General features: G+C 45.1%; 1 protein-coding gene across 10 annotated transcripts in view; it reads right to left on the bottom strand.

The window, feature by feature from the left end:
- COL20A1 (collagen type XX alpha 1 chain) overlaps nucleotides 1–22,365 on the bottom strand; it is a 95,676-nt gene continuing 73,311 nt past the window's right edge. For 6 of the 10 annotated variants that reach the window (XM_073309068.2, XM_073309067.2, XM_073309061.2 and 3 more), the window contains 12 exons: nucleotides 18,469–18,513; nucleotides 17,274–17,369; nucleotides 16,648–16,701; nucleotides 15,934–15,987; nucleotides 15,186–15,239; nucleotides 13,781–13,852; nucleotides 12,702–12,737; nucleotides 10,589–10,655; nucleotides 7,576–7,764; nucleotides 3,776–3,850; nucleotides 2,467–2,622; nucleotides 1–1,139 (listed from right to left, as the gene is read on the bottom strand). In XM_073309068.2, coding sequence (XP_073165169.2) covers nucleotides 1,126–1,139; nucleotides 2,467–2,622; nucleotides 3,776–3,850; nucleotides 7,576–7,764; nucleotides 10,589–10,655; nucleotides 12,702–12,737; nucleotides 13,781–13,852; nucleotides 15,186–15,239; nucleotides 15,934–15,987; nucleotides 16,648–16,701; nucleotides 17,274–17,369; nucleotides 18,469–18,513 — 912 coding nt within the window. In that variant the 3' untranslated portion in view covers nucleotides 1–1,125. Of the gene's footprint in view, nucleotides 1,140–2,466; nucleotides 2,623–3,775; nucleotides 3,851–7,575; nucleotides 7,870–10,588; nucleotides 10,656–12,701; nucleotides 12,738–13,780; nucleotides 13,853–15,185; nucleotides 15,240–15,933; nucleotides 15,988–16,647; nucleotides 16,702–17,273; nucleotides 17,370–18,468; nucleotides 18,514–22,365 lie in introns of those variants that run through there. The other 4 variants (XM_073309063.2, XM_073309064.2, XM_073309069.2 and 1 more) reach the window with 4 other exon arrangements.

A 22,365-nucleotide genomic window follows, 5' to 3' on the forward strand; every position in this document is an offset into this window, starting at 1 on the left:
TTTTCAAACGCCAGTGACATTTTATTCACAGAACTTGCTCTTCTGTGTGTCGATAATCCAGGTTCAGGAGCAATTATTTGAAAGCAGTTACAATGTAGCTCTGGTCTGGGACCAATACAAGCTGGTACAATATAAAATAACAAACTATTACCATTAAGGTGTTGCATTACTAGTATCAATATAAATTTGGTATGAATATGAATTGTGGCCTGTACAATTAGAATGTCAGACAATAACAAATACCTCTAGTATCCTACTGATAGAAGTGAGGCCTATGGCTATGCAGTATTCTATGTGATACAATGGAAGACTGTTACTAAGTGCCTCGAAGGCAGATATGGAAAAGGCCAAGGAGGTTACCTAGGCCATGCCTTGTCAATACACACATGCTCTATTTTTTAGTACTTTGCTTGAGATGTATAAAACTAGACTAGGCACCTGGGCTTCCACCATTCCTCTACAAAGGTGATTCCATAGTCTAATGATAGTCATGTATATAAGGAAACGGGGAGGAAGACTTCAAGATTGTGCCAAAGGCAGAAGCAGTAGCAACAGTATTAGACTTTATTCCATTGGCACCCCTCAGACAACATGGCAGTGTTGCCATTTTATGGATTTTCATCTTTCAGTACCTTGTGCTGTTTTGCTCAGCTACTGGTGACCCACAATAATGGCTGAAAAAATAAAGCACAAGTGGACAAACATGAGCCATTGCTCCAGACTGTTTCTGACCATTTCATATACCACTAACGTTACTTTTGGCTCAGCTCTCTTGTAATTTTGAAAACTTGAACCTTGAACTGTATTTCTTTGCCCTGGTGTGGGACTCCTGACATCAGTTCAGACACACCAACTGTCCAGTGCAAAATGGTTCAGATAATAACACAGAAATATAGGTGAGAGAGGATGACTAGATATTATCTGCATACAGTCCGGTTTTGTGGGTAGTGTTTTATGCTTAGTTTAGAGTTCTATACTTCCGTACAAAAATCCAGTGCAACCGGGGGAGGGGGGGGGAGCTCCTATTGGGTGTTCAAGTTGCAGTTACACTCTGGGTAGACAGAACCTTAGTGCAGAATTTTCCAAAGGACGGAGACCTGTCCACAGTGGTCCATGCCTCAATCATCAGGGGATGAAATCTGCGTTTGGAGACAAAACCAGGAGATACTACTGAACAGAAGAATAAATACAACATAAAGTACTGAGGACGGAGGGTGCATAATTAGTTCTCCCTCCTTAACAATCTTCTCTCAGGCACCAATTAGTGTCTGTACTTTATAGGACTTAATGTAGCTGGGAATCTCTTATTCTATGAGATGGGGAGGTATATCAAGGCATTAATATGTCCTGTCATTGGTACCATGAAAATGCCTAAAGTTAATTGACAAGATACGCCAATAACTAAATTGGGTAGTTCAGTATTAGGAGAAAAAGGGAAAATAAGGCCATCCATGTGGAAAATAGGGCCATCCATATGGAGCAGAAGCATCTTTAAAAATCTACTTTGCCTTCTTCAGGTGTGGTCCACATAAATGGAGAAAAAAGGAAATCCAGGTACAGTTAAATAAAGAAGCACAGCTTCATCTGACAGGGACAGTGAAAATATAATTCAGGAGAAGTTTTGAACCAGTTCCCCTTCCTGGACATGATTGCATAGAAGGCCAGGTTACAGTCATGGCTGCTCTGAAAAAATGGCTATTTTGATGGGGAAGGTCAATATTACAGGCTATAAATGGCTAGTCACATGAGAATGCCTTATTGCAGTAGAAGTTTCTTTAATGACTCCAGATTGAATATAAGAACTAGAGATTAAACTGTGGCTTAACTATTTAATATTTTACATAGGCCAAAGTCAAATGTATCCAGTTCAAGGAGGACACGAGTGCCTTGTACTGACACCTCTTGAAGTGCATTATTGCTCTGCCAAGTGACCATGAGCTCTTCACCTATGAGAGGGATATGAATCTAGAAGGACGATGCAGCAGATAGCCTGGTGGCTTGTAGAAACCCTGCATAACTGCTTCTCAGGAAGAATTCCCTAGTTCCTTCATGAGGTATGGAGCAGAGGTCATATCCAAGTAGCTCTAACCCACCAGGAATAGCATTATCTCATGCAACCCAAAGCCTCCAAAACTGACTTTAGTTTGCCACATAATGTCTTTTGTTGTGAGAAGGGGAAAAATTATGTTAGAGAGAGATGGACAGACGAGTAAAGAGCAGAGCTATGCAGTTATTCCAACCATTGCTGAAGGTTCAGCAGCCAGTCAGAAGAACTTTTTCCACATGGTTTGTGTTAAGTACTAAGTAAAGAATGTTCTCCAGGATAGACTATCCTTGAAGCATAGGGAAAATAAATTAAGTAATAATAATAATAATAGTTCTCATATAGGTTAGCCAGGTAGCAAAAGATACATGAATGGGGAAGCTTCTAAAATCATCACCTTCATATAAAGAATCAGGACTTACCTCTTGTGCTTGCCCTGTAGCATCCAGTGTTAGCACAACCACCTGGGTAGCCAGGTGCCCCAGGATTGCCTCTGGCACCAGGAAAACCTGGAGGACCGGTGCTCCCGGGGGAACCCTTCAGACCTGACTCCCCTATGGCTTGTTCTCCTGGAGGGCCTGAAAAATGAATGGCATCTCAAACAGTACAGTATAACTCTGCTGGTCCAATGCAATATCTATTGTCTGATGGCGTACTGCCAGTTATCTGGGGACTTTCCCAGCTCCCTTTTGAAGGAAGATGAGGTTGGAGAGTCCCCACTGGATCCCGATGAAGACCTATGGACCTCTTTCCTATTTCCCACAATTTAACCCTTTCCTGCTGTTCACCAGTGCTCTAGAAGCTTTGTGATGTGGCCAGCATCACTCTGGCTGAAGAAAGCTAGAAAGAACTCTTGTCTGCATTCATCAGTGCTGTCTCCTAAACATCAGGAAGAAGAATTGCTCAGGAGTGTGATGACATATCCTCGCCCTGAGGGAGCGCTTCCAGCCCCTGGAGAGCAGGGATCAGGATTAGGGAATCTCATCACCATCTCCCATGTGGAGACTTACCAACCACCAAGCCCAAGATCCTGATGGGGTTCATTGGTTTTATATCTTTATATGTCAACAGTAACAATCATAAATATATGAAAAAATACTTTCTATAATGCTTCCCTGCTGAAGCCTGCTGTCACTTATGTCTGCAATAGTCCCATTGACTTCAGCTAAAGCAGATCAGGCTCTTAGGGACTGGAGAATTTACAGAGATTTTAGGTTCCAACGAAGTGGGGCCAATTTTCAAAGGGCCTTCCACTTTGTGAGCCATATCCTCAACTGGTTTATACCATCTGAACATCTGGCTGTGTGTGCACAAAACTCTGCAATAGTGTAGGCAATGTGAAAAGTCTGTGTGTAAATTGTGTAATTAAAACACACAATTACCTAGTTGGTATGCTCAGATATTGGGGATTTCTGCCTCTGCACTGGCAGATGTTTACCAAAGGGAGGCTCTTAGGAAAATATGCCCCATAGGGTCTTAGGAACAGAGCAATTGAAATCCTGGAGCAGACCCATGGGCCATATAGTCTAGTTTCTTGTCTCTGATAGTGGCCAGCACCAGATGCTTCAGATGAAGGTACCAGAAACCCCACTAGAGGCAGATTTAGGCTCATCTTTTGAATTTGGGATGTGGCTGTTGCAAGCTATGCCTAAACTGTTTGCTCAAACCCCTTGGGAGCACAGATGAAGAATCAACATTACGATTGAAACCACAAGACTGTATTCACTGTACCTGCTCGTCCTCTTGGTCCCTGGACTCCTTCCTCCCTGGCTCCAGCCATCCCTTTCTCACCCTTGGGTCCTGGTCCTCCAGTTTGAGGATGAGAGAAAGAGATGTCACTTACCAGAGCTTAACAGCTTCCCCTGCATTAACACCCTCTACTCCAGCCTCCCCATAAGGTGGCTCTCGGGTGCTATGGTCTTTTAGGAGGTTGTGGCCTTTAGTACCACACTCAGCAAAACAGGATCCCCTCTTTTAACCCCTCCCGTGCAGCCCGGCATATGTATCCTTGGGCAGCCCTTGGCATTGTCCCTCAAATAGGATCATGCCCCTACACACTGAATTTAAGTTTGTGGCTATTAGTGGCTAAGTATAAATCAAGTCATCTTTTAATATTATTTATACCTGGTCTTTAAATACAGTGCAGTGTATCATACAGTGTTAGGGAGCCTGTTAACCCTTCACTGTTGAATACCATTTTAGTGGTGCAGTAGAAATGACATCAATCAATCTGTATTGCTCTGCTGTGCCTGCAGCCCTCTGTGCGTCAGAGCCAGTCTGCCTGAGCTCTTCCAGCTCTTCCTCCCCTTACCACCTCTAGGGACCAGCACACAGCTGCAGCTTTCTCAGGGCAACTGGGGCAACTGCATACGCCAGGCTCTAGCTGCTCAGGGAGGACGCACTGGAAAACGGCAATTCCATTGTGTGAAATGTTTTGGAGGTTTGGGAATCTGTTTCCATTCTGATGAGGAATGAAACTGAGACCTTGTAAAAGTTTCCACAGGGTCACCAGCCTGTGCGGGTGCTCGCCTCAAATTCAAGTCCCTGCTCTGACTCTAATCTGGTCTCCCACGTTCCAGGTCAATATCCTGACCCCTAGGCTAATGAGTTAGTCTCACCTTCCTGACGAAACTGTCATCACTGATATGCTTCCATACTGGCACCTGAAGAAAAGCTCTGTGTAGCTCAAAAGTGTCTCTCTCTCACCGAACAGAAGCTGGTCCAATAAAAGATATTACCTCCCCACCTCGTGTCTCAAGACATTTCTCTTGAGGAAATGGCTTTTTTTTAACAGAAGTTTTGGCAAAGAGATTCTGACCAGTTCTACACGTAAGTTCCACCTGTGTTCTTTGTCTAGGGGCTCCATCTCCTCACTTAACCAGCTGGAAATAGTCGCACGTTGCTTCGTCCCCTCTCCACTTTGTTGTCATTTCGATAAGCTTTACATTTTCAGTCCAGAATTGAATGACTGACCGGCTTGCCCTAGCAGTTGGCTTTTCAGAAGGGTTCAGCCGCCACTGAAGCCAGAGCAGTTTCAATTAATGTTGCACGAGACTCTCCAATAAATATTTTACAAAAATATCCACTCAGACATTATCTCCTCCCATTAACACCTGGCTTTGCCTCTCCTACCATCAAAAACCTGCATCCATATGCGAGACCTGCTTCTGAAGTGGGGCCCTTTCATGGGAATACGTGCTTGTGAGGGAGAGCGGCAGGACAGGCCCAGGACTCAAACTGCAGAAGAACATTCAGTGCTTGAAGGGGTCCTTTGCGTTAGCAGCGAAAATAGTTGCTTGCCCTACGTCTCTTTTCAGCTGGACAGAAACAGAGCTTCAGTTTGTGAATGCGGGAGATTTTCTTGTAATGGGAAGAAGAAAAAACTTGTATTTGTTTTAAACCATCCCTCATGTGAAAACAATCTGTCAGTATGATTGCTATATACCCTTAGTGCTTGTTCCCCTCCTGTTCTCACTGGATGCTATGCATAAAGACTGGGGAAGGTGGGGGGAGCAGGAAACAATGGCACAGAATCGTCCTTGAGCGCTCCTGACAGATTCAGGTTGCTGTGTGAGTGGCCGTGTGAAACATGCCAATTAAACCACAAACTTAGACTAAAAATGGAAGGAAATTCTACATGAAAAAGGAGGGAGAGGCTCTCCTTGCACATGCACACAGCAATTTCCTTTTCTTTCTCTCCCAGTGTTTTCATGCTGCATGTGCCTCTTTGGAGCTGTAGCCAAAAGGTTCTTCTAACAGCCTGTCCGTAATACGCTGTTTTATTAAACCAATGGTGGCTGCCCGAATGACGGTGCAGTCAAGATTTGTCCTGTAATTAAACAAAAGTTCCAGCAACACTTTCTCCTTGCAAGTGCAGGAGCTTTAAGTTTGAGGCCAAGAGGCCAGAGATAAGAGACTATTCTCACCAAAGCTCACGAGTTCTACTCCAAAAAGGAGCCAGCAAATGCTTTGCCCACTGAGGGGGAGATAAGAAGCTTTGCACGTTGCTCTTATTCCTACACTGGAAAAACCCGTTGGCCATATGCTGGCACCTTTACTTAGTCCTTACATTGACTTCAAGTGGAGTTTTGACCAAGTAAGACTTTCAGATTTGGCCCTGTGAATTCCTTTTGTGCTGGCCTAAGAGGCAGAGACCCTAAAGGGTCCAGCCTTGTGCCCAGAGAAAATTGAGAGCCCACCTTGGATGGTGGGTGATGCTGCTGGGTAGAAGGGCCTCCTGTTTTTTGTTGGTTAATACTTATGGGCACATGTGTGTCTGGAGGCATCCATCAGGACTGCACTCCATTAGGCTGGGTGATGTGAACACACGTGCGCACGTACAAACACACATGGTCCCTACGCCAAAGAGCTTGCACTCTGAGATGGGTTACAATACAATGGGTGGGAGAAAGAGGTACAATCCAATACTGGAATCCTTCCTGCCCCATCAAACTTTGCTTCGGGGCACAAAGAAGGTTCCACCACCCCCATCTGTCCTGGGCTACTCTTTGCATATAATGGAAAGGTCATTGTAATATAAACCTCAGCCATACCTGGCAGAGCATTAAAGGATCTGACAATAAACACACCTGGTGTGTGTAAGCAAGCTCCATAGCCAGTCTATATCTGGTACAGGAGTACATGACACTGCATGTCCCAAGTCCCACAAGTTTCTCCCTAAGTACTGTTTGATGGCAGGAGGGATTCTTTTAGTTGGCCCCTTTTATGTATTTCTCCAGCTGCCCAATGGCACACCTGCCACAGCAGATGCTTTGGCTTTGGTCTTAACATATGTCCAGATATTTCCATCTTTTTTTTTTCCTGTAGACATCATTAAATGGCTGATTTCTTAGAAACGACAGAGGTGAGACCTGCATGAGGTGAGATCAGCTCAGGAAGGGTATTCCACAAGTCAGGGGCAGTGTGAAGGGATGTGGAGAAGAGTCACTGGCAAAGCTGAGGAAGGGAGTGTGACAAGTGATGAGTGGCTCACAGCTACTTGAGAGATCCAGTTAGAGAATGGGTGCTGCGGGATCCACTTTGCGAAACAGCTAATGCCAGTATGAGATTACTGGGTCAGAAGTGGAGGGGAACGAGATACAGATATTCAGGCAGACCAGACAGACACTCGGGCATGATAATCCTAGGCAGACATTCCACTTGTTTGTAATATTCATGGGGTGAGTGTGACTCAAAGTGTCTTCGACCCATAATTTTGTAGTCACTCCTGAAAACTGGGTGAGACGGTACTAGGCTGCATATCCTGCTCATTGCGAGACCTAGAGCTGAATAAACCCCTCTGATCCAGTAACCTCCAAACTTTGTGGACACATGGATCGTGAGGGAATCTTTGTGGTTGGTGCCTATCCCTATACCACGCTGAATCAACGTGAAATAGACCTGAGCTCAGTGCTCATATCTATCTGGAACAAGAGTTCATTTCAGGTGAAGAAGCTACTCTTCATTAGCCACTATGTCTGAAAGTATGAAGGCCATGGTGAAGCCCTACTTAAGAACATTTCAGTCAGTACCTCTTTCCCCAGGATACCCATCTTTGCCTGGCTGTCCTGGGATACCGTCTTCTCCTCTTTCTCCTCTGGTACCAGCGATACCCGGAAGACCTGGTGGTCCAGGTCCTCCTGGCTTCAATGTGTTATCCCACACAGGAACTGGCTTCCTTGTATGTTCGTGGATGAATGAGTCGAATTTCAACACATGAGCTGAGAAGGCAAGTCAGACAATAAAATGCCTCATCTCCACTGCAGAGGAGATGTTGAGATGAGCAAAAGGCCTCAGGTCAGAACTTCTGCTGGCATAAATTTAACCTGTGTGGATAAAATAAGAAAGGGTCCAAGAGCATTTTGCCCACCCTTGGGCCAAGCCCTAACCTTTTACCAGACTCAGGAAAGGTTATGTAAGTTCTTCCAACCAAAGAAACAGTCGGAGTCTGCCAAATGTAGAGCTAGAGAGGACTTGGCTTAGGTTTGGAGCCAAGTCAGGGCCAGCATGTGGGTTGAGATCCAATAGTGCCAACAAATCTCTCAAAATATTGGCTGCATCTATACAAGACATCACCCCCTTCCCTCCCCCTCAAAAAAGCCCTTTCTGTTTCTGGATCTGTCACTACATTTAGTTCCAAGGACTCACATCAGAACCCATCACCAAGCCCTTGAAATCTGAAGCCGTTTAGAAGTCAGGTCCTCGTTTTGGCCCATTTTTAGTTTCTCATATGCAGTTCTGATGCCATAAGGTTATACTTTGGTTACATCACTTACATAGAGAGAAGGCAATACTGCAGCCAGTCTTAAAAGTGCAACGTACCTAACATCAGACCATAGAATCATAGAATCATAGAATATCAGGGTTGGAAGGGACCCCAGAAGGTCATCTAGTCCAACCCCCTGCTCAAAGCAGGACCAATTCCCAGTTAAATCATCCCAGCCAGGGCTTTGTCAAGCCTGACCTTAAAAACCTCTAAGGAAGGAGATTCTACCACCTCCCTAGGTAACGCATTCCAGTGTTTCACCACCCTCTTAGTGAAAAAGTTTTTCCTAATATCCAATCTAAACCTAACCCACTGCAACTTGAGACCATTACTCCTCGTTCTGTCATCTGCTACCATTGAGAACAGTCTAGAGCCATCCTCTTTGGAACCCCCTTTCAGGTAGTTGAAAGCAGCTATCAAATCCCCCCTCATTCTTCTCTTCTGCAGGCTAAACAATCCCAGCTCCCTCAGCCTCTCCTCATAACTCATGTGTTCCAGTCCCCTAATCATTTTTGTTGCCCTTCGCTGGACTCTCTCCAATTTATCCACATCCTTCTTGAAGTGTGGGGCCCAAAACTGGACACAGTACTCCAGATGAGGCCTCACCAATGTCGAATAGAGGGGAACGATCACGTCCCTCGATCTGCTCGCTATGCCCCTACTTATACATCCCAAAATGCCATTGGCCTTCTTGGCAACAAGGGCACACTGCTGACTCATATCCAGCTTCTCGTCCACTGTCACCCCTAGGTCCTTTTCTGCAGAACTGCTGCCTAGCCATTCGGTCCCTAGTCTGTAGCTGTGCATTGGGTTCTTCCGTCCTAAGTGCAGGACCCTGCACTTATCCTTATTGAACCTCATCAGATTCCTTTTGGCCCAATCTTCCAATTGGTCTAGGTCCTTCTGTATCCTATCCCTCCCCTCCAGCGTATCTACCACTCCTCCCAGTTTAGTATCATCCGCAAATTTGCTGAGAGTGCAATCCACACCATCCTCCAGATCATTTATGAAGATATTGAATAAAACCGGCCCCAGGACCGACCCTTGGGGCACTCCACTTGATACCGGCTGCCAACTAGACATGGAGCCATTGATCACTACCCGTTGAGCCCGACAATTTAGCCAGCTTTCTACCCACCTTATAGTGCATTCATCCAGCCCATACTTCCTTAACTTGCAAAGGCAAAGGGCGGTTTGGGTTTGAAAAAAGTACTAGCGGGAAACTTCATTGAGTTTGCAAAACCACAATTGGGGCAGGCAAAGGGCGGTTTGGGTTTGAAAAAAGTACTAGCGGGAAACTTCATTGAGTTTGCAAAACCACAATTGGGGTGGTTCAGATCCACTTCTGTTTTGTCTGCACCCCAAAGTTCAGGGAGAGAGAGGGGAAGTAGGGTGGTAGACAAGTGAAAGTGGTTCCAGTGTTGGCTCATACCTATTTTACATAGATGGGAGTCAAACTATGGAAACTTGTGATATTACAGAACCGTTCTCTAGTTCTGGTTTTGTTTGCAAAACTCATGTCAGGATGAATGATGTGGTCTGATTTTATTCTGTGTATTCTATGTTGCCCCATCTCTAAAAAACTTGATATATAAATAAAAATCACCAGGTACTATGATGTTGTCAGTCCAAATTGCAGAGGTCATGAACTGAAGAGGAAGACTCTGCGGAGTCATGGTCTTGCTATCTGACCTTGGACAAAGCACTAACTTGATCTCCCTGTGCATCAGTCGACCCCAAGCAAATCTTGCTGACAACTCTTCATCCCAGGAAAAGCAAACACACACATCCCTGGTGCATTCCATGGGCACTGCACTTGGTCCAGGATGCATCATCTGAGCTAAGCTTTCCAAGTTCCACCCACCCAAAATCAAGCCTCCTGTTTTTCTCTGCTGTAGAAACTGAGGGATCAATTAATGAAACATTGGAGTGATTTTTCCTAAAACAGTCAAGTTTCAATCCAAGCCTTTTCCTACCCTTGAAAGGAAAATCCAGTACATGATACCAGGTCGGACTGTTAAGTAATATTTCACAGGTCTTTGTGCTAATACAACTCGTGTTGGGGGGGCGTGGGGGGATGTTCAATTTTGAGGGCCTGCCTGAGAGATTCCTCCTCACTTTTAATGCTCACAGGATCAGACTCTTAGGGTATGATCCAAAGCCTACTGAAGTCAATAGAAGGCCCTTTGCCAATGGATTTTGGATCAGGTTCTTCATTATGTGGTAAAACGTCAAGTACCGTAGAAGCACTGTTGCCCAAGGAGACATGTGATACTCACTCTGAATCATCTGCTCACAAGCCTGACTAACCAGCTGGTAAATGGTGGCCAGGGATTGTGGTTCACCCTGAAGTAAAATTAAAAATAATTAAATACTTTTGAAATGAAGTGGATAGCATGTAAGTTTTCTGATGGCACATTCTTACCAACAGCTTGAGCTCTCGAGATATTCATCACCATGAGATCTCTATTTATTCATCAATAGGCTTTGAAACAATAAAATCTTAACTGGTAAATATCAATAATTTTGTTTTTCCCTGTACCCACAAATTGATTAAATCAATTTTCAGTCATTAATAAATGAAATTAACCACAGCTGGAGAGTATATTTGCATATATGTTTATCTAGTTTGAAGACTGATAAGTGTGTCTAACATAAAAGTTAGTACTCAGTGATGCTTAAAATTAACATGATTAAATATAAAAATGTTATGCCTTTGTTTCTGAATCTTTAATGAATGAATCTTGACTCCTACGGTCATCATCTGCTGAATAAACAATGGTTGCTTTCTGAGTTTTTTCTTAAAGTTTTTGCACAGCAGGATATAAACTACTTGGAAATAAACGTTGATACTAGCCATGAAAATTCATAACTAAAAAAACTGAACCCTTCCAAACCTCTTCAGAAAACTTCCATCTGTGGCTGGTTCTGTTGCGATCGATGTGCAATCTTACACAGAATTCAACAAAAACTGGCCACAAGGCCCAGGAAAAACCAGCAACCACAACATAAAAAAAGTCCACAAAAGGAAGAGCTGGTGAAAAAGGGAGGTGACGAAATAGAAAATAGAAAAGTCTTGCACCCAGTCTCGAAGGCCATCGGGGCTGGAAGTAGGGGTGCTGCTGCCCTTCCTGGCTTGAAGTAGTAATAGCAACCCACATACATGGTTTCCGCCTTCAACACCCGCACTTTAAAAACTCTTCCAGCACCACTTTCTAAGGGTACATCTACTCTGCAAAGAAAATCCCGCGGTGTCAGGCCTCAGGGCCTGTGTCAACTGACTTGGGCTCATGGGACTTGGGCCGTGGGGCTGACAATAGCAATGTAGATGTTCCCGCTCAGGCTGGAGCGCAGGCTCTGAAACCCTGTGACAGGGGAGGGTCTCAAAACAGGAATGTCTACACTGCTACTTTTAGCCCCATAGCACGAGCCTGAGGCAATTGACCTGGGCTCTGAGACTCGGTGCCGTGTGTTTTTTCTTTGCAGCGCAGATGTACCCGGAGACAGGTGCAAAGGGAACCCACTGAGAAAGAGGCCCAGCAAAGAGGCTTCTCAGAGCATGAGCCAAAGCCCACTGAAGATAATGGAATGACTTCCATTGACTTCAATGTCTGTCAGTCAAGTCCTGCATGAGGAGAAACACACTGGCAAATTCCATATTTGCATCACCTACAGATAAGGCTTGAGTTTTGCCAGATCTCAGGTGTAATTTACTGGCTGACTGACTGCATGCTGGTACAAGAGCTGTGTGCATTCTCTGGCACCTAGTGCTACCTAGCAGCAGACAGGCCACGTAACAAAGGGTCAAAACCAGCCAAGTCATTTAGGAGTGTACTTGAAAGTCAGTGGAACTTACGCTCCTAAGGCCTGAAATCAAGGGAAGGCAGGTGCCTAAGTGCTCAAGTCACCCTTGAAAATAGGACTCAGGCACTTTAGAAAATTTTAGCTAGAGTTGCCAGGGGAAAGCTCCCCCTCAATATCTAAACCCAGACTTTCAGCTGGTGGAAATCCCCTGATTCCAGTGGAGCTGCAGCTATTTACAGTAGCTGAGGATCTGACCCACAACATTTTGTTCTGAGTTAGTCAATTAGCATGAAATACATTTTTATAGAAAAATCCTTAATGAGACTCAAGTTGGTGGTGGTGGTGGGCTCCCTCCACTCCCCGCCATTACTGCGACTGAGCCTGTTGCAATATTATGTCAGGTTCCCATGGGACGGTCATTCAGGTGAATGGAAAGCCAAGAAGCAACAGGTAAATGAGAGTTCAGCACTGAAATGGCTTAATCACGTCACTGTCACTTGTACAGCTGCTTAGCGTGCGTGGCCCGTTCAGTGCGGCACTCAGTAACTGCACTGCACAATATAAAGAACTCCAAGGAGAAAAACTCACTTTCTCTCCCCTTTCCCCCTTTGGACCAGGCAGACCCTGTTGAAAAACAGAGCAAAAATAAACACTTTTTAAACTGGGAGGAGGTGAAAAATGGGAAGTAAAAGGTCAATTTAATAAAAGCCAGCATGATTACAGTACTGTTGTGATTCTCAAGAGAACAGCCAGTGGTATGTTTACAGGCTAACTCCAAATTAAGGACCACATTTGCAGTGGATCTTTTCAGGTGCTCCTTCCAAAACTGTAGTCTCAGCCATTAGCATGCACAAACCCCTACAAATGTGCATGCAATTGTACAGGGGAAGCTGATCTGTACATGCACAGCCCGATTCTTTGATATCTTATGGTGTATATCACAGAATTATGCAAAATGCATGTACAAATGTCATTTTGTTTGGCCACAAACATGTGAACCAGTAAATACTGTGGCTGTAGTTAAGGAGATATACACTCCCCCCACAACAGAAGACCAAATGCATACAAATAATGGAGGGTTTTTATTAAGGATAACAACAAATAAGGAGCAACAGGAAAAGACTGATGCCATCAAAAAGGCAGAATCAGAGCTGTCAAAACACTACAGATCTGCCTTGATCCAAGGTAAGTTCTCCTCACATGCAAAGAGTTCTTCATCTGAGCTAAATGGACAACTGCAAAGTGCCGATGTGGGCTAAGGCTTGCCCAAAAAGTTTGGTTCTGTGGGTTTGGTTCAGGCCCATCTCTAGTGATTTCTTTCTCCAGTTCAGGATCTTACACAGGAAATATTTGACCACTGGATTTTATTTAGCTCAGAATCCTGCAGAGGGCAACGCCTGCCATGAACAACTAGCCCTGAGTCTACTCCAAGACATTTGCCAGCCAGGTCTTTGATGAATAGACAAAGTCCCTTCCACCAGAAGAGATGGATCTGAACTAACACCCTCAGAGCTACACACATTCAAACTTTGAGGAAGTTCAGATGCAGAGCTGAACTTTGCAGCTGCAACTCATCTCCATGTAGGACTCTGTCAGGTTCCATGCTCTCATCAGGCACTCCTGGAGTACCACAACATAAAACACCAGAACAAAAAACAACAACTTACTGTGGGTCCAACATCACCTGGAGGTCCTCGCTCTCCGCTACTGCCTCGGGCACCTGTTATTCCTTGGAAACCCTGCAGAGATTAAATTGTGAGATGCAGCTATAGAGAAGGCCCGGTCAGCTGCACACTTTCTTCTTCTGCTACTTGAGGCTGACATCTCCCTATGGCTCCAAGGGCACCAGCAGAAACAGTTTAGAGGGCTCAGTTAAAGGCATTGTGCCCTTAAGGTTCATGTCAGAGCATCATCCAACCATGAAGACAATGTTAAGAGTATATCATGTATAAGTCATGTTCACATCATTTCCTATTAATGTCTCAGTTATGGTCAGGAGAGCAGATGTGAGTTGTGCCCACGACCTGCAATGTGGTTTTCACCCTTCAGTTTTTAGTTCTTTCATTCTATATTGAGATTATTTTAGTCTTAACCCAGAGCACATCTATTTTTGGACAGTTAATGCCTCTCTTTTACAGCTGAGCTTCCCTCCAATGTGTAATTGCATCAATAATGAAGAATTGTTTAAAGAGAAAAAAAAACAACCTGCATGCTCTAGACATCTCCGTCTGCTCCCCGGTTGTATTTCTACTATTGCCAGAATTGTATAGGAAAAGGGCCAGTTATTGGCTATATATTTGTAATTTTTCACCCACTGGATTCCAGCCAATAGTGATTGACAGCTATTTAGTGGCCCAGGGGAAATGAGATGGAAGATTCAATGCAATTCCTAGTCCACAGGTGGCATCTTTGCTATTGAAAGGCTGGTCTGGTGGTTCATGCTGGGACTCAGTGAATCTGAGTTCACTTCCCGTGTCTGCCATGTACTGCCTGAAGTTCAGTAGTAGGTCATTGAGCCTCTCAATCCCCCATCTTATTATCTGTAAGGTGGGGACATAATACTTCACTACCTCAACACTCAATGAGACACTCAACACTAATGTGACTGGAGCCTTAAAAATATGTAGATGAACTCTAAGGCTGTCCTTGGTGAAACCGAAGCTAGGGAGCAGCTCAGGTCTCACTGGCTGGGCAGAGCTGAGTGAGGAGATCTTGCGTGGCATCATGCCCAGCTCCAGTTAGTGACTTCAGTCTAGCATCCTGTATGCCTTAAACTCATCCACCGAGGAACAGTAGCCAGCTGGACCACCTAACCCTGTGGCAAAGCACGTGTCCCTCTAGAGGCTGTCCACTAGATAAGTCTACTACTGCTACCAGCTAACAGAGTTACGCCTTAAGCTGAAGCAGTAGAGGTCTCTGCTGCAGTGTGGAAAGTCCCAGGTTCTATACCTGGGATGGACCCATGCCAGAGAGTGGTTACATTGGCTCCAGTGGAAAATGCAGCAAGTCAGCAGGAAGTGAAAGTTATTGCTGATGACAAGCTTTATACTGACAGTTTGTGCAAGCTCTTACCCTGGGTCCTGGTGGCCCCGGAGGCCCTGCTGTGCCTTCCAGTCCTCTCACCCCCTGCAAACCCAACAGTGTGTTAACGAGAGGGTCCTCACAGCATTGGTGAGAGCTGAGGGTACAGTGATGTGATGCCTTACTCCAAAGGTTGTTTAGCCAGGGCTTATCCACGGAACATAACTGCCAAACACACAAGAATGTTGGCAACTACTCAGCCACATAAATCTAGCTGAAGAATTTTTTGGACACATTTGAGATGTCTGGATCATCAATTCACCCATCTCTGCTGCCACAGGCTTACCCTGTGCTAGCAATATCAACTGCAGGGCAGAGAGTAGAGAAAACTGCCTCTCGACAGCAGAACGTCCATGCTTTACTCCAAGATGCTGTGAGAAGAATAGGACCCCAGAGCTCTTTGCTAGGTAAGGTGCCATGGGGGAAGTACCAGAGAGTAAATCTCTAATCCGCAGTCTCAAGCCAATTCCTCCCCTCTCCCCGTACACTTTGCCATGCACTTTTTACAGGAAGTGGTGCAGCTACAGTCTGGCCCAAGTTTTCAAACCTGAGTGAGTAAAGTTAGGCACCCAAGTCCATATTTGTGCACCTCAAAGCAGGCCAGTTTTCAGAGGTGCAATGCAACCTCAGTTTCCCACACACACACCAGGACCTGTGGGTGCTCAGCATCTCTGCAAATCAGGCCACATATGGAGTGTTAGGTGCCCAAGTTTGAAAATCCGAGTCTGTGTGTTTTTACCTTTGCACCCTGAATGCCGTCTCTGCCTGGGGCTCCCTGGGCACCAGGAATACCCTGGAAAACAGAATTGCTGGTTAAGTCTGGCGTCCAGCAATTACATTCCACTTCATATTTTTAATGGTGGAAACAGAGGCAGCCGCCAAAGAGGACAATCAAGCACAGCAGAACAAAAAAGGAACAGAGCACTAAAATGTCAACGAAATTCCATTTTCAACCTGCTCTATTTTCAGGTATATGAAACTGAACCCCACCCCTATTTACCATCGTAAGGTCAGACTCCTCTCTCCTCCCCTATGTCTTACATTTTAATAACACCTTCCACAACAGGGAGTCCCAAAAGAATTTTACAGGCCCAATTGGATTTCCTGCCTCTTCTGCACTGGGGATACTTAGGAAGTGGTAGAGAAGAGGGGTGGAAGTCAGTCTGCTGGCTCTGCCATTGCTTTACTGTTTGTCCATTGCCCAGTTTATTTTTCAGGGAAATGGGCCCCATAATACTTGCAAGATTGGTGGGAGGCTGAACTGATTCATGTTTGCCAAGCTCCTGTGCGGGCTCGGATAACAGTGCAACGTGTTCCTGCAGATTTCCTGCGTGGAGGAGATGGGGTTTTATAGTGGGGATGGCAATAAAGACAGCTAACTCCTTGGATTTCAAATGTTCAGCAGGAAAAGAGGTAGCTCTTTGAGTCAAAGGAGGGATATCGATTATATTACCTGCATGCCTGGGATTCCAGTGTCTCCTTTATCCCCTTTAATTCCTGGTGGTCCCTGGAATCAAAATGGAACAATAGAGTTGCATGCATTCTGCACCATCCCTTAAGTTGGGCAGCAGCCTATCTGTCCATGGCTACTCATCACTCATGGTCAGTTCAGCAGGGCCATGACCCAACTACCTCCACACAACCTTTGAAGTGATTTGTGCCCACAGGGATCCTTGCACACCTCCATAGCTCACCCTTTTGCCTGGCATTTGTAGGCAGGTATTTGTGTATATACACCTACGTAACCATTGCCCATTGCTTCTCTAACCATGATGACTGTGCTACTGAAATGTTAATACTCCGTTGGGCTCTTTTTCAGGGGCTAGACTAGGGATCAGCTATCCCACGTGGCCAGTTTTTAAACCAGAATTTAGGGTCTTGTCAACATTAGAAAAACTAGCCATCCCTACAATAGCAACAGCTCAGCTAGTAGTAATAGCATTGTAAGCACTGTCGTAGATAGGGCTCAGGTGTTTTTATCACCACATCCCTGTAACAAACAAAACCAGACCCCACATACAGTTGTATCTTTCACACAGAGTAAAAGATGGGATAAAAGCAATGGGAGAGATCACGTACCACTGGGCCCTGCACGGTGATTCCTTGGGAGCCTAGTGACCCTTGTTGTCCACTAGGACCCTCTGGTCCAACTTGTCCAGGAGGACCTGGCTCACCCTAAAGCCAGTCAAAGAAATTAAACAAAATGTCAGGAGGAACACCAGTGACTTCCATACGCATTGACTGCACCATACGACCTGTTTCAGCACAAAGCAGCTACTGGATGCAAAAGGAAGAGGCAAGGCTTGGAAGTGTCCAGTACCCTCAACTGTACAGCCCTTTGCCTTTGCAGTCCAAGGTTTTGATCTGGCTTCCAGGGAAATCAATGACAAAACTCCCACTGGTTTCCAGGGAAGCAGGAGCAGCCCTGCCCTATAGCAAATTATTCTAGTGATTGAAGCTGGACAAAAGATGGGGGGAAAGGTTCTGCAAAGACTTAACTGAAAACGGTGTCCATTTTTCAATGTCTTTTTCTGACCAGCTCTATCAATGATGTTGGCTTCTGTGCAGTTAGTTTGAAAAAGGAAAGCAGTGGGGGGTTTTCCCTTGCTTCTTTACTGGATTCTCTCAATCATGCTTTGATGGGTAACACATAGCAATGACTCCAATTTGCAAACGCTCTAAGTGTGGATTTCAATGCCTTCTCCACTCCTCCCAAATTCCAGGATGTTCAGATCCAGCTTTTGTTTCATGCTCGTCTCTGCTCCTTTTCCGCAGAGATATACCCAGTTTCTGTGGCTCTCCCTGTACTTCGCACCTTTCCCAAGCATGCCGAGGCACGGGGTCAAATCAGCCATGCACGGCAGGGAGAAAAAGAACACCACAAAACTGGGATAAACGTTTTCTGATGGAGCTGGGTTGTTTTCTTAGAAAGAAGCTTACTGGAGCCATGTAGTTAATCAACACAACTAGGTGTCTGGAGAATTTTGGAGCAGGGATCAGTCTATATCACACAGCTCTGAGCACCCATTTGGTGCTTAAACAATCATGTCATTTTCTATTTGATTACAGACATTTTCATTGTTCTATTTCTCAAAATCTCTGGATCCCTGCCCTAAGTAGGCAGAAGTATCATTAATGTAGGGATGAATTCAGACCTGGGGTAAGTTAATGTAAGTCCATTGAAGTTAATGGAGTTGCACTTGCTCATCCCTATGACCTATAGGCATATAGCTGTCTGAAAGAAAATCAGAGTCGGAGTGCTGTCATTACTCACCTTCGGCCCTGGTTCCCCTTGTGGTCCTCTTCTCCCAGGACTGCCCTGCCAAAGTGGGACAAAGCACAAGACTCTCTTGTTATTAATATTAAGTGGTGTCTGTGCTGCGGTAACGCTTAGGAACTGCAATACAGTGCCACAGTGCTAGATACTGTACACACACATCATAAGATGCTCCCTGCCTCCCAAAGAGTGTGTTAGAGGGGGATGTGACAAACAGAGCAGGACGCAAAAGGTAACAGCGAGACACTAGTGAGCGGTCACTGCACACCTGCTGCCGGACCATCCACCACAGCAGACTTCTAAGGAGAGATCTGAAGGGAGGACAATGAGGTGGCTTTGTGGATGCTTATTTCTTCCAGGCATGAGAAGCAGCACAGGAGAAAGCCTGAAGTTGCTTGGTTTTGTAGCTGTAACAAACGGGTGCCGAAGGCGACATCGGTGGCAGTGGGGGTTGACTCATTGTGGTTTTGCACTTCCATGGAAAATCTAGGATGGAAGGAACTTTTCTGCTCCATCTGCTTCGTTCCAGAGCAGCACGGGTTGCTCTGCAAATGGTGACGTTGACCCAAAGCAAAGAGTTCAGGTGAGAGGCGGCCCCCAAGAGGTGAAGAGTGGCTCTGAAGGCAGATCCAAATTAGGGCTTCACCCAATTTTGGAAGGACACAGGAACTGCAATCATGAAAACCCTCAGCGCGGCCGTGAGTGGATGTGGAAAGCTCCTCTCATGCTCCCGGCACAGACACATGATGGTCTTGTCCCCATATGACCATAGCTAAGACTGTAGGCTGCCACAAATGCATTTTGAGAGGGCTGAACAGTAACAAACATCCCCATGGTTGCATCCCCTGTGGCAAGCTCCCCTCAGGTCAATGGTGTAAGAAAGATCAGAATCAGACCCTCCGTATTTTAGCATATTCCATAAAAAGGAAAGGTATTCAGTGGGACCATGGAAATGCAAAGGAAGCATTTCGTGATGGCACTGAGATTACACACTCATTTCTCAAAGTGTTTCTCATGGAGTCATGCTGATTAATCTCTATTCCAGACACTTGCAGCAAGATGGGGATGGAACAGCAGCTCATACTTGTACAGAGACTAGAGCACACATTCTACTTTACATAATCTCCAAATGAGCACACTCACAGCAGGGAAGAGTAGTGTTTCCAGGGAGACCTGGTTTATCTGCGCATCTGCATAACCACCGGATCTAAGAGGAATCTAATCTTCTAGCATGTACAGGTGCTGTATGAACTATTGACGTTTTAATCTGATGGCTTCTGTTCTTGAATCTAAATAGCAGTAGATTTGGATTAAGCAAGTCTGACTAGGAGCTTTGCTAGAGGTTGTTTATGGGGTGCCCCAAGGGGGCCTATCCCTGCTCAAAAAGAGTTCATTAAGGAAGAGTGGATGTGCATGAGACATCCTTGCTCACTATGGAATAACTTTTGACACGTTAAGTGTCTTGGCCCTGTAGCAAATCGATCAGCATTTCATGCTGCATGAAGCATGTTATAACTGTATTCCCAATCAGGCTGAAAGAAAACCCCTTATTCTCATGAGCTCATTACTATGCATGTAGCAGATTATCATAGGACTGGAAGAGACCTCGAGAGGTCATCTAGTCCAGTCCCCTGCATTCGTGGCAGGACTAATTATCTAGACCACCCCGACAGATGTTTGTCTAACCTGTTCTTAAAAGTCTTCAATGATGGAGATTCCATCACCTCCCTAGGCAATTTATTCCAGTGCTTAATCACCCTGACAGGTAGGAAGTTTTTCCTAATGTCCAACCTAAACCTCCCTTGGTGCAATTTAAGCCCATTGTTTCTTGTCCTATCCTCAGAGATTAAGAAGAAAATTTTTTCTCCCTCCTCCTTGTAACAACCCCTCCGTCTTCTCTTTTCCAGACTAAAGAAACCATTTTTTTTTCAATCTTCCCTCACAGGTCATGTTTTCTAGACCTTTAATAATTTTTGTTGCTCTTCTTTGGACTTTCTCCAATTTGTCCACATCTTTCCTGAAATGTGGTGCCCAGAACTGGACACAATACTCCAGTTGAGGCCTAATCAGAGCGGAGTAGAGCGGAAGAATTACGTCTTGTGTCTTGCTTACAACATTCCTGCTAATACATCCCAGAATGATGTTCGCTTTTATTGGAACAGTGTTATACTGTTGACTCATATTTAGCTTTTAGTCTGCTATGACCCCCAGATCCCTTTCCACAGTACTCCTTCCGAGGCAGTCATTTCCCATTTTGTATGTGTGCAACTGATTGTTCCTTCCTAAGTGGAGTACTTTGCATTTGTCCTTTATGGAATTTCATCCTATTTACTTCAGACCATTTCTCCAATTTGTCCAGATCATTTTGAATTTTAATCCTAACCTCCAAAGCACTTGCAACCCCTCCCAGCTTGGTATCATCCACAAACTTTATAAGTGTACTCTCTATGCCATTATCTAAATCATTGAGGAAGATATTGAACAGAACTGGACCCAAAACCGATCCCTGAGGGACCCCACTCGTTATGCCCTTCCAGCATGTCTGTGAACTACTGATCACTACTCTCTAGGAATGGTTTTCCAACCAGTTTTGCACCCACCTTATAGTAGCTCCATCTAGGTTGCATTTCCCTAGTTTATTTATGAGACGGTCATGTGAGACAGTATCCAAAGCCTTACTAAAGTCGAGATATACCACGTCTACCGCTTCCCCTCTATCCACAAGGCTTGTTACCCTGTTAAAGAAAGCTATCAAGTTGGTTTGACATGATTTGTTTTTGACAAATGACATACTGTGATGAAGCAATGTGCTGTGTAATTAACACTTCCATTGGAATTAACCACTAGTTATTATGTAACAAACTGTTAATTATGAAATTGACCTCACAGATGAATCCTAATATCTCACAGTCCTGTTTATTGGTGTGAAAAGGGCACATAGGCTGCTGCCCTGTCCCCTCACTCCAGGCAGAAGTGACTCCACATCCAGTCAGGGGCAGGTCCTTTTCTCAGGCCTTCAACTTTAAAATTAGCACAGCACAATTCTCCCTTCCCCATACTCAGGGTCTTCCTCAGGGGCCTATCTACTCCCTACAGGGTTCCATATTACAGGCCACCTGTCTGAGAGTCCAACCCTGCCCCAGAGCTGCCACAGAAGCCAGACAGCTTCCTGTAGTCCTGTTCTCCAACCCAGCTTCCGACCAGCGCCTCCCTGCTCCTGGCAGCTTTCTCCTCCACTGGGCCACCAGCTGGATTTTGTAATCACCCGATCACTAGCTGCTCTCTCTCAGCTGGGAGGAAGCTGATCCTTCACAGATGAGGCTGGGCCCAACTCCCCTTAAAGGGCCAGCCACCCTGTGACAGGATATTTATTATTAAAACATATTTATTTGACACAGAGAAAGATTTTTTCTATGTTGTGAAAGATGCTCTGGGCTAGATTTTCAGCCCTTAGCTTCTTCATGCAAAAATTCCAATTGCACTCTGCAGGTTCAAATACCTGCTTGGTATTCCCATATCTCTGCTCCTTGTTTAAACAGTCCTGTGGGGAAATGTTAACATTTGCACCCAAAAAAACCCACTGCAGCAAGTTGGTGCATGCATTACATGTACACAGGGGAGAGTGGGTACAGCCTTGGTTGTAAACGTTCCCCTCTCTCTGTGTAATGTGCATTAGGAAACACAGAATTTGTGGTAATTATACAATTTTTCTGCAGTGGCTGAACAACAAATAGGAACAACCAGAACTTCTGAGAGCCAGAGTCAATACACACTCCTCCTATGTTAAATCTTTATTGAATCCAGCCCTGAGTACACCTGGATTCAAGGTTGCCATGCCATGCCTTCTGCATTTCAAGTCTTTGTACAGGGTTTCAGAGCTTCCTATCCAACAGA

Source organism: Lepidochelys kempii, chromosome 13, assembly GCF_965140285.1.
Source record: "Lepidochelys kempii isolate rLepKem1 chromosome 13, rLepKem1.hap1, whole genome shotgun sequence".
Taxonomy (NCBI): Eukaryota; Metazoa; Chordata; order Testudines; family Cheloniidae; genus Lepidochelys; species Lepidochelys kempii.